This window comes from Atta colombica, unplaced genomic scaffold (assembly GCF_001594045.1).
Source record: "Atta colombica isolate Treedump-2 unplaced genomic scaffold, Acol1.0 scaffold236, whole genome shotgun sequence".
Taxonomy (NCBI): domain Eukaryota; kingdom Metazoa; phylum Arthropoda; class Insecta; order Hymenoptera; family Formicidae; genus Atta; species Atta colombica.
In genome coordinates, this window is record NW_017259334.1 from 266,122 (window position 1) to 277,912 (window position 11,791).

Here is an 11,791-nt window from a genome sequence, read left to right on the forward strand (position 1 = left end):
CCCCCCCCCCCCCCCCCTCTCTTTTTATTACCTGCATGAATTTGATCAAATCATCTCGATTTTGAACACGCTGTGTGTGTATTCCAATATTTGCTGCCAGTAGTATTGAAAATTTATAATATGCATTACCTGTACTATAGATTTTCAGCATTGAGAGTAAATATCGGGAACGCAGTCGTAATCACGGTCGGTTAGACCCGAAGAATCTAAGTACTTTTGGGAGGGGGGGGGGGGGGAGAAGGTAATTTTGTCTATGATGAAGAAAAAATTGCACGGCAACGGTCTGTCAAGGCGATGGGTGAGGCGGTCAAGAAGAAAACACGCGAGGTCGAGTCTCGCACGATACAAGTCCTACGTCGAGATTCTTGCGAGTTTCAACTATGGATCATGAAGTAATTGGTATGTCGGCGGCGCGGGCGCGGAGGCTGACTCTCCGTAGGAGTTAGCGGTGCCGGAGTTCGTTTCCACGAGATATGGCATATGTAAGGTGAAAGTGAATTTCAGTGCACACAATGCGCGCACATACACGTCGTGTCTGATACGCACGCCAAGCTGCCGCGCGATCGCACATATTGCGCAGACGCAATATTTTAACTATATTACAGAACTGGTAGCCCGATATGAGGGAGAGAAGAGAATGTAACAAGAATGCAAGTCCGAGGCAAGCATGACGCCTTAACGAAGGTCCTTCGAGAAGCGAAACATTCCTCTTTAAATCTAGCGATCTGTCCAGCAATTATGATTATTATCATAGACAATATAAATCTTTGTGGAAAATCGTTGCAGAACGGATGCACAAACAAAATTTAGAAATTTCTCTCGTAAAATGGATTTTAATGGATTTTATTGATTTAAATGATTATACATTTTCCTTTAGTTCCTCCTGCAAGTTTTCATTGCATTTGGTTTGGTTTTACTTGCCTAATAAATGTATGACATATTTCATGACATCAAAAATTGCTCTTATCGTAACGTGTTATAAAAAAATGACTTTATAAAGAAATGACTTTCTGACTTTGAGTTGCATGTGGCACGAAGACTCGATTTTCAAGCGTATCTGTGCGCGGGAATGCACGAGGGTGCAGCGTTTCTATACAGCTGGTATAACTCGCACCTCTCGCAGGAATGTAGTCACCGTTATATCATTGATACGCACACGCATAGCAACATTAGCAACGAAATATATATGGACGAGGACGAGTCGCTCTCATGGAGTAGCGGATACTTTCCGTGCTCTTGAGAGACGGATGCGAGAAACGAAGATCGTTGGACAGATTGCATCTTCACTTTCTCCCGCTGGATAACAATGCGTCTAGCATGTCTGGGGTCTAACTGGCGCCTTTCCATAGTTAAATCCGACACGCAAAAATTCCGGCTTCCCAGATGTGAAGCAATCATACCAAAAATTTCAAGATTTACGATTTCGAATTACCTTTATTTGACAAAGACCCTATATATAAATTGATCTATTGGTATGAGAAATATTTATAGCAAACATTTATATAAAATATAATATTTTTATTATCTATATATTTATTACAATTTGCCTTTTATATATGGAAAGAATAGTTTTATTAAAGTATTTAAAAATTTAGCTGGACATCAATCTAAAAATAATTTCGTCAAATTATCAGAAACAAAATACTTAAAATCATTTTCAAATTTATATCCAGCTAAATTTAAATACTTTTGCAGAATCGTTCTTTTCGTCTGTAATAAATTAAAGATTTTTTTTTTTAATTATTTTGTGATTTTAATTTACTTTTAACTTTAATAGTTCACAAAGATAGTTTGTTATTCTTATTACTTGTTAAATTTCGTTGCAATGACAATTTGTCTCATTAGCCAATAAATTAGAAAAGTTTTTTTTAATTTTTATTATAAGCGAACTCTATGTATCTTCGATGCGATTTAGAACTCGACTAATCAATTATCATTCAATTTATGATCAAGTGTTAAGTATTAGTGTTAAGTAAATGCTCTTTCTGTATTGCAGGTTCCTACTACAAATGTCTTTACCTGTCCAAACGGTAAGTAATAACATTCACTTATAGATTAGTGGCGTGTAAAGCGTAAACAACAAGTGGTACCTAAAGCGAATTTTTCCTTTTCTTTCCGAAAGATTATATTTATTATTTGTAGATTTATCTCTATTTAGACAAATTTAAAGATCATTCTTTAGAATGATTTAAAATTACTACAAAAGAGTACGAGAAATTATTTTAAGCATAAAGGTACGCTAATTTTAAGTAATTGTAAAAAAAATATAATAAATATATTATAAATAAAATATAACACAATAAATTTCTTTATGTAAGCCTCTGTAAATTAAATATTCATCAACGCGATAGATACAATTCGCAATCAATGGAGCTGTACTTACTTTTATAATAGTAAACAGTAAATACATAAATAGTAAATACATAAATATTTAATTTATGTATTTATTATTTACTATTATAAATATATCAATATCCGCTCTCATAAATTTTTTAAAATTAATTATGAGAATTCCTACACTCGATTAAAACAGAATCTTAATGCTTAAATATTTCTATGCGAATTTATATACATTCTGATCACATTCTTCACGATGACACTTCAAAATCAAAAATTATTCTGACGTGTAGCAGAATCAGATATGTATATAAATTTACGTAAAAATATTTAAACACTAAGATCCTGTTTTGATCGAATATAGAGAGGAATTCTCGTATTTGATTAGATTTATTCTCATTAATCTAAATTCGTATTATAGAGGTGTATTTATTTATATTAGATTTATTCTTGAAGTCATTAATATTTTATATTATTTTAATTTAACGACTCACGTTCTTTTCCATTACTGTAAATTAATTTTAATCTATTTTATAATTCTAAGAAGTCTGCTCTCTCTCTCTCTCTCTCTCTCTCTCTCTCTCTCTTTCTCTCAAGATGAAAAGTAAATTAATCCGAGAGTAAAGTTAATCTACATTCATAGAAACGAGCATCAGACGATTGATATGAATAAATTCCACGAATCGATAGCAATATAAAACGACGCAAGATAATGTGAAAGTTGCTCTGCAATTATTTTTTTGAAACGGACTTCACGAGTTAATCTGGAGACATCGTAGAAATCGTCATTCTCAAGACGGTCAACTTATACATTAGTGGACTCTTACTTTTGCGATCGGCCTCCACTGAATAATCGAGCTCTCATTTCGTAGGTTATGAGAGAATAACTGGGCAATAAAAAATCAGCGCAAAATGATTTTCACGATTATTGAGAAACCATAAGCTGTCATTACGGCTAATACCGTACAACCCGCTGTTTGGATAATTGCGGAGAAAGATAAATCACACATTGATAATATCCGATAGAAACTTTATGGGAATAAGGCACGAGTGATAATTCGATAATAAAAAAGGAGCTTGTTTATTTTGACTCGGCGTTTCTCATTCGCAAATATTTTTATTGCAGGTAGTGACAAGTTTTGCAGAATTAATTTCTTGCGTTGTACGTGAAACAATTGTATCTTCGTCCAATACGCGTGGTGCAGAGTACAATGCAAATAAGGGAAACCAACGAAAGATTCCCCCTTTTTTTTACTAGGACGCGTCGTTACTTACATTTAAATCACACAGAGATGCTTTGAATCACAAATTGCACGCCAACAATTATGCCTCGCTCTGGCAGTAGCGGAGTTTCAAAACTGAAACAAGCACGGCGCATGTCCGATAAATAAATCTTGTAAGAGACAATGAGAATAAGAGTTCGGCCATTCGTAACGCTGCTCCACTTTTCTTCGCCAATGCAATTAAGTAGGTTACACGTACCATATGGAGCCGGTTGGTCGCTAGCCATAAATTGCGTGCGCCTGAAAAATTGCGAGTGCAGCTATTTTCTTCCGTATTTTCTATTTTCTCGTTCTTTCTTACTTCAATTAATCAACGATTCATTCGATCACGCCTTTGATCTCATCGATTGTTGCACATCGCGATAGAAACGATTTCATCGAGAAAAATTGTTGCAAATTTGTTTTGAATTAAATATCACTTAATATTAAACGTTATCAACGCAAATAAATATCATTTAATTTAAACAATATCGCAACAAATTAATATCGTATTTAACTTACAATATATTTCATTTAATATTATATAAATATAGTTCAACATTGAACAAGTGAATAAATATTGTTGAATATTGAAATATAATAAACATATATAATTCTATTTATTAGAATAAACAATGGATTTTCAGAATTAAAGTAGATCAAAGTAAAATAGAATTTTAATTTCAGAAAGTAAGTATTTGTATACTAATACATATGTATCTAATATGTTACGTTGATTCGATAATTAGAATAAAATCTATATTCTAAAGACATATAATTCTCCATTCTTTACATAAATATTACTTTATTAACATTTTAAGCAACTCTGAAATCCATTGCAAAACATGTAATATATTTCTTTCGTCCTCGTGTGTACAACATTCTTACATTCCACATGTTAAGTACATGAACCTTCGAAGATATAACATTTTAAAATGTGAATAAGAAAGAATATTAAATTTCAAATTAGGATCTCAAAATTCAAACTTTAAAATCAAGTCAGATCAAACTTTATCTTAATGTATGACGTTTAATGATAGCAAGGGCTGTGTTTAAGTGGAAATATTTGAAAGCTCTATTTGAAGGCCGAAATTTTCGACGCGACGCACAAATCGAACGTGTGAACATATCAGGTAGATTCAAGGGTATAGACATTAGGTACGGGTAGAGAAGAAAAGATAGAACGGCATTCCTAAACCATGAATCCCTTTCCATCTTCTCTTTTGATCGCCTCTTTCTCGTCCACCATCGAACCATCGCCGTCGTACACATAACGGCCCTAAAAATATACATCGTTTTTCGCATTCACGCCACGGTTATATGTTTGCACCTTGGAGGAAACTCGACCAAGCATCGTCGAACGGGATTCCAAAAAGTAGAACATCCGGCAACTTGCTCGTTCATCTGTTCTTACGCGATTCACGCATACCACGTACGCTTCTCGTAAGAAGGCTTTTACTGGACAAAAAAAAAACGAGGAAACAAATATAGAGACTGCCTTTCCGCATATTTTCGTGCCAAGTGAGTCAAAAGATTACATCATTCATTTGCTAGCTCATCTTCCTTTTATCACCAGTCTCTATTCCAATTTCTTTCGCATCTAAAATATATTCCACTGAATATTCTACTGAATTTCATTGATTTTAGTTACCATTGACTTTATTTCTTTAAAGTAGAAAAATTCAAGCAAAGTTGAAAAATTTATGTTTAAAATACATTTCATATGTTCCGAACGGACCACTCAAATTTTTGTGTTCATTTAACATAAGATGAATAATATTAGAAAATAACATGGATATTATGTAAAAAAATGATTACAAAAAAGATAATGCTGACACAGTTTGTAAACAAATTGTGGAAGTATATTTTATATAATTAATATTTATGATATGTATTTATTTTAAATGAATACGTACTTGTTATTTATTTATCTTAGAATTTACGTTTTAAAACACAATTATTTTTATATAACCTGTTCACTTACTCATTTGTTATTTTAACATTAAGAAATGTTGAATATGAATTTAATGCAATATACATATTCAAATAACACGATCACATTAAATTAATACTCAAACGTATTAAAAAATAAACACAAAAATTGTAACAAGGATCAGTCTTAGCACAATACAAAATTTTGTTTTTACTGTATAGATATACATATAGATAGATATAGATATTCTTGTTTCAGATGATCGCTATATTTCAATTTGTAATAGCGGAATGTCGAGATTTCTTCCAAATCGAAATCAACTGCGATGCGTCATTAATATTACGTGCGATCATTGGTTGAAATATCATGCGTCTCGACTGCCGAGAGAAAATAATATTTCACACACGTTCTTCGAACGAGAAATGCTAATGGACGTCGAGAGAACCGTGTGCGTGCATGGCCATTTGACCTTTTGAAAGAAAGGAAGGTCGTCATCGAGTCTCTCTCAGCGAATAATCCAGCACCAACTGCATCAGCAACATGACTCTGAGTGATGCTGCGTCTCGTTTCTCTTTCACGCAACTTGCGTGTTTTAACGAAATGCAAAACAACTTTAATTACATTTCACATTGGGTCTCTCGAGGTTTCATCCAGCACGTGGCAGCGGGAAAATAAACGTATTTATAATATCCATCAAAAACAAAGAAGAATAAAATATAATAATAAACATTTTTTCGTTTATAAAATAATTTAATAGAAATGTCTAGAAATGTGTGTGTAATGTTATATGATTCGATTGGAAAATATCCAGTTATGAAAGAATTCATTCAGTATACGCAGATTTAGATTTATGACGTTAGTCATAAATTCTACCAATGTAGTTTAACTTTAATCTCGGTTTAACTTGGTTCAACTTTTTCTAGTTCTAAAAATTAGTAAGTTGTACCAAGATTAAAGTTAATTTACATATAATAGAAACGAACATAAATGATTGTAAAATTATGAGGAAGATCGACAGAATAATTATTTTAATAAGAGAAAAATGCACCAATAAATGAATAATACAAATAAGAGAAATTCTAATAATATATTCAAATGAATTTTAGCACTTCATAATATACTATATGTAGATTTTTAAATATATTTTTTAATTCTTCAAATTACAACGCTGATTCTGTTCGTCGAACTCGAAATGCAATATTATAAATTAAATCTGAAAATAATACCATAAATTGATCGTCAATTTAATAACGATGATAAATACTTTAAAATAAAGTATCTTAATACTACAAAAAATAAATACTACAAAAAATTTTATTGCAAAAAATATCATACTAATAGATATATTAGGTGTGGGAAAAAGTTCGTGGCGTTTTTTTAATGTCATCTTACAGGAAAAACGTCACGAACTTTTTCCCACACCTAATAATTTACTTTGATCAAATATTTAATACATGACACCATTTAATAACAAGTAGAAATCGTCAATAAATAAGCATGAGTTGAATAATTAGAAGTAGATAATTCTTTTTTATATTATCTATTTAAAGTTAGAGAATAAGTTAGTTCTACCTGGTAACATCATTATTTTCTGAACAATGAAATACGCTGTTACGCGCTCTATTGTATTCTTAGATAACTGTGAAATGTTATACCTTCTCATAGCTCGAAACATTAGTATAACATATCATTTACATAGCTTGTTCAGAGATTCTGCAAAATACAATATCGTTTGTTATACAACAAGATTCTGACTAGGACGAGGTGGTTTACTTTGATCGAACCACTGACACGAATCGAGTTCGCAGAAACTTGACGAGTATTCTCGAATGATGTACGACATACCGTGAAATAGAAGCTTGTGCCGGGAGCAATCTACAAGCTTCTTACGATATCCACATCGATCAATGCAGAAAATTATTTTGATGCAATTTCTCAATCGAGTGAGCAAACGCATCAAATTACTCTTCGACTAATCAGATTTGAGAAAATCTTGTGAATCAGATAGAAGATATAAATTATATATATCAAGAATATTAAGATAATCTGGCTGCCATAAAAAGAATATTAACAGTTTGGCAGAGAAATTAAATTAGATTATTGATAATTGTGTAAATATATATAAATCAATAATACGATCAAACTCGTTAAATTATTATCATTATGAATTGAGTAGTCGATATATCCAAAGCAAGCAGCAATATCCAAAAACATAACAAAATTAGGTATTGGCATTTCTAGATTTCTTAACTCCTTGGTTACAAATTGAAAAAAACAGAATAACAAATCACGATAACGTCAAAGTGATGACATTAAAATAAATCGGAAATGATTAAAAAATGATTTTTAGTGATCATTATGGCGTCATTTTGATATCATAATGATTTGTTGTTCTGCTTGGGTATGCAGTTATAAACTCTAAAATTAAAAAGTTATAAACTCTAAAATAAAAAAGAAAAATATATTTAATTGTAAAAGAAATTATATCCTTACTATTACAGAGACAAAAAATGCAAAAAAAAGTTGAATCCCCAAATTGTTATTGTTTTAAATATAATTATCCATCAGTCGTATTTAATAAATAATATAGCGGACATTTTGTTCTAAAATCAATTAAAATTTTTATTTAAGTTTTAATCAATAGAATTCTATTTTAATAGATAGAAGTTGTATTTTTCATGCCATACTATACACGTTTTGTTCACTAAGAAAAAAAGTTGTTCATTTAATTAAATTAATTTAATTTGTCTACATTTGTTTCCTTCGATGAAGAATATACTTAGATCGAACATATTATATTTGATTTAAATGCATATATTCTCCAAAGAAAAAAATAAAAACAACTAAATTATTAAGTGAAATAAACAATTTCTGTAATCAAATAGATAATTTTTTTCCAAGTAAAACATTGAACCTCATTAATTTTTTTAAAGAAAATCTCATTGAGATTTAGATTAAATGAGAAATATTAGCTGTAGAAGTTTTTTCATTCTCGCCAAAAAATTTCAAACGATAATGATTTCTGTCAATGAGCTATTTAATTTCACTATTTCATGAGATTCTTTTCGACTTCAATCAACCCCTTAAGGCACATCGTATGCACTAAAAACAATTGAGGCCAATTGTGTCGCTGTCAGTGCGGACTGTACAGGTCACCGATTAACCGCCTTTCCTGTCTTCTGTATGCTTGTCAGAAAATAGTTAAAAGTATCCGGTTGCACGGAAGCACCTGCCGGCCTTAAAATAAGGCTTCCCGCATCAATGCCAATGTTTTCTAGTTTCCAACAAAAGTTTCACGTTTCACGTTTCAGATTATGATGATAAATTAAAGTATATAAAAATGTATAAATGTATCCCAGTCTTTACTATAATTTTAGAGATTTTCATCAATCAATTACAATCGATACAACATGGTACTCTAATAATCCCCTTAGCAATATTACGTGCTCGCGACGCATTATTACAACTTTGCGCACAGACAATCTTTAGATCTAAGACAGACAGTTTAATGCAATGTTTCCTTGCACAGGATGGGAGCTGCGAGGCATACACTGTTACAAATTCTTCAACATCAGTCATTCCTGGGAAAAAGCGGCGGAATTATGCAGGAGGTAAGGCGTACTATCGATCTTTTCCTTTCGTTATAAATTATATAAATATTTAAGATTTAATTTTTACAGAATATAATCTCTTTCATTAGAATAAACACATGGTCCGGTATCCATATATTATAGTTCTTATGTCTTATATTTTTTATTCCTAAATTATAATGGAACTTTCTTTCTTGCTTTCGCCAAATATGTATCTATTTTTTAAATTCCATAAGACCACTAATTCAGCTATATAGAAAACATCTCTTATTTTAAGATTATCTCAATCTTAGAACGTTATTGATGTAAATTTTACATACAAATGAAAAAGATTATTGAGCGTTAAGCTATGCTAATTAATAGTCATCAAAAAGAGTCTGATCTGCAAGTACTAAAAGAAGACGATATGGAATAAGCTTTAAATGTTCGATCTATACTATTAAATCTACAGTGTCAAATTTAATTCAATCTAAACTGTTTAATTCCATTTTTTTAAATACAAAACAGTAACGATAGCCGTATCACTCAATGTCGATAGCGTTTCAATTAAGTATAGCGTTAAAGTAATGTCTTATTAAGATTAATAAATTAAATATTAATATACAGCTCTGCGGTTCGTTTATTCAAATCCATCAGTTTATTTAAACAAATCACAAAACTGTATTAGCATCTTAAGATATTATTTAAGACGATACCAGTGAATTTTGTTTCCCGAGATAAAAGAAATTCTATTTTTCTCATTCTTCTCGATATGCTCCATTGTAAGATGAGTCATTGATAGTATTGACGGATTTTTTGCAGATACGGGAGCGAACTGATGGTGGTGGAATCGTACAGCGAGAACAACATGTCAGCAAACATGATCAGCCGGCATTTGGATCGTTACTGGCTGGGTCTCGCTTCGCTCGACTACTTACGTACCAACACACTTGAATCTGCCGCGGGAATGCTGGTCTCGCAATACGCCGGTTCGTACGCAATTCCGTTTCACTTGATTTGCAGACATCCACCGCACATTCTGCGAGAGAAGATCCCGTAACCGAACGCATCCTGTGCAATTTCTCTACCACTCTTCTTCCTTTTTTTTATCTGTTTCTTGAGTGCGACTCGCGCTCTTCGCCATTAACGATCGACTGCTTAAGAGACCTTGACCGATATTCCGCATGAAGCAGTTATCAAATGTGACTCTCAAAGTGAAGGGAATGAAAATTCTATAAGTTACAAATGCCCAATTCTCAATATCACAGTATTTATTCGATTCAAAAATATGATTTCGAGCTCTTCATTTTTTTTAACTTTCAGTTCTCCTAAAATCTCATTTTTATGTCATTAACTCTTCAGTGCCATACTATATCTTTTTGTCATGGGTGTGGCACACTGTGTAATACGTACTCAATCCAAATTTTGCTTACAACTTTCATAAAAACGAACATATCGTAATAAATTTTTTTCAGAAAGTATTTTAAAACCGCAAATGTGAATACAGAACTGAATAACTAAAGCCTCAACAATCTAAGAGTTTTAGTGCTTAGATAATATTTTTTTTGTATGAGGTATATATTTATAGGTATATATACTCCGTTTTGTAAACTGCGCGCCAAAATTATTTTCAATCTTGAAACGCAATTATAAGCCAAATTGAGATAATAACACCACAAATCAAATTGACAAGCAATTTAATAATATTAGTTTCTTTTTAATCGAATTGCTGCATATTAAGAAATGTAAAGTCGGCGGCACATGACGCTTGTTTTTTTTCTGGATTGCTAACTGGATTAGAATCTCTAACAGTGCCAGCATCGCAACCAATACGATGGCAAGAATCTAATCCAACTAGCAATCAAAAAAAAAAACGAGTATCGTGTGCCGCTGACTTAACGGTATCAGGTAAATGTTATACATGTATCTTCATTAGTAAAAAAGTTACAAGCAATAAAGTAAACAAACGTGTCAAGTAGAATGTTTCTTTTTTCGAAAAAAATGGGGAAATAAATCGATTATGTCATATCGAGAGTGGCAATGAAGGATTAATTAGTCAAAAACTAGTGAGTGTCACTATTTTGCGCAAAAATCAAATTGATTACAAAGTCTGAGATGTAAAAGATATCTGCATTTTTTTAAGACAGCAAGAACTGTTAGAAATTAAAAACTATGAATTCATCTAAAATACCCATATATGCAATATGAAAAATAATAATAAAATCTTCGTCTTTGTGTTCGGGTAAAAATTTCTTAACATATTACGAACGTATTATGAAATTAAGTGGTTGATAATCATGACGCGGTCGTTTTGCACAAAGCTTGACCTCGCGTACACGCGGGGCCAGTTTCTATCAGGGTCACGGAACACGGAACTCATACGAGTACACGGGACGAAGGCACACTTTTCCCACAACAATACTCAGACGTCGTTTCTTGTTGGTTTGCTACAAACTGCAATTTCCTCATCTAACGCATTTGTATACTAAACCGCACTATTAATTATGCTTGAACTTAATTATGTATCGCTAGTAACAGATTACTCAAGTAAAGATATATGTATAATCAAATTGAGGCAATGCCTTGCCATAAGCATGCAGTAGTTGAGATATTCGTATTGTTAACAGACTATTATTAAAATCATTTAATTATTCTTTCTATACATATATGTATGTGTATATATATATATA

General features: G+C 31.8%; 1 protein-coding gene across 1 annotated transcript in view; it reads left to right on the forward strand.

Annotated features, from left to right (window-relative positions):
- Positions 1-11,791, forward strand: part of LOC108688617 (sushi, von Willebrand factor type A, EGF and pentraxin domain-containing protein 1) — a 54,542-nt gene that overhangs the window by 20,313 nt on the left and 22,438 nt on the right. Inside the window, exons 3-5 of the mRNA XM_018194949.1 lie at positions 1,997-2,030; positions 9,062-9,143; positions 9,924-10,090. Coding sequence (XP_018050438.1) covers positions 1,997-2,030; positions 9,062-9,143; positions 9,924-10,090 — 283 coding nt within the window. The remainder of the gene's footprint in view (positions 1-1,996; positions 2,031-9,061; positions 9,144-9,923; positions 10,091-11,791) is intronic.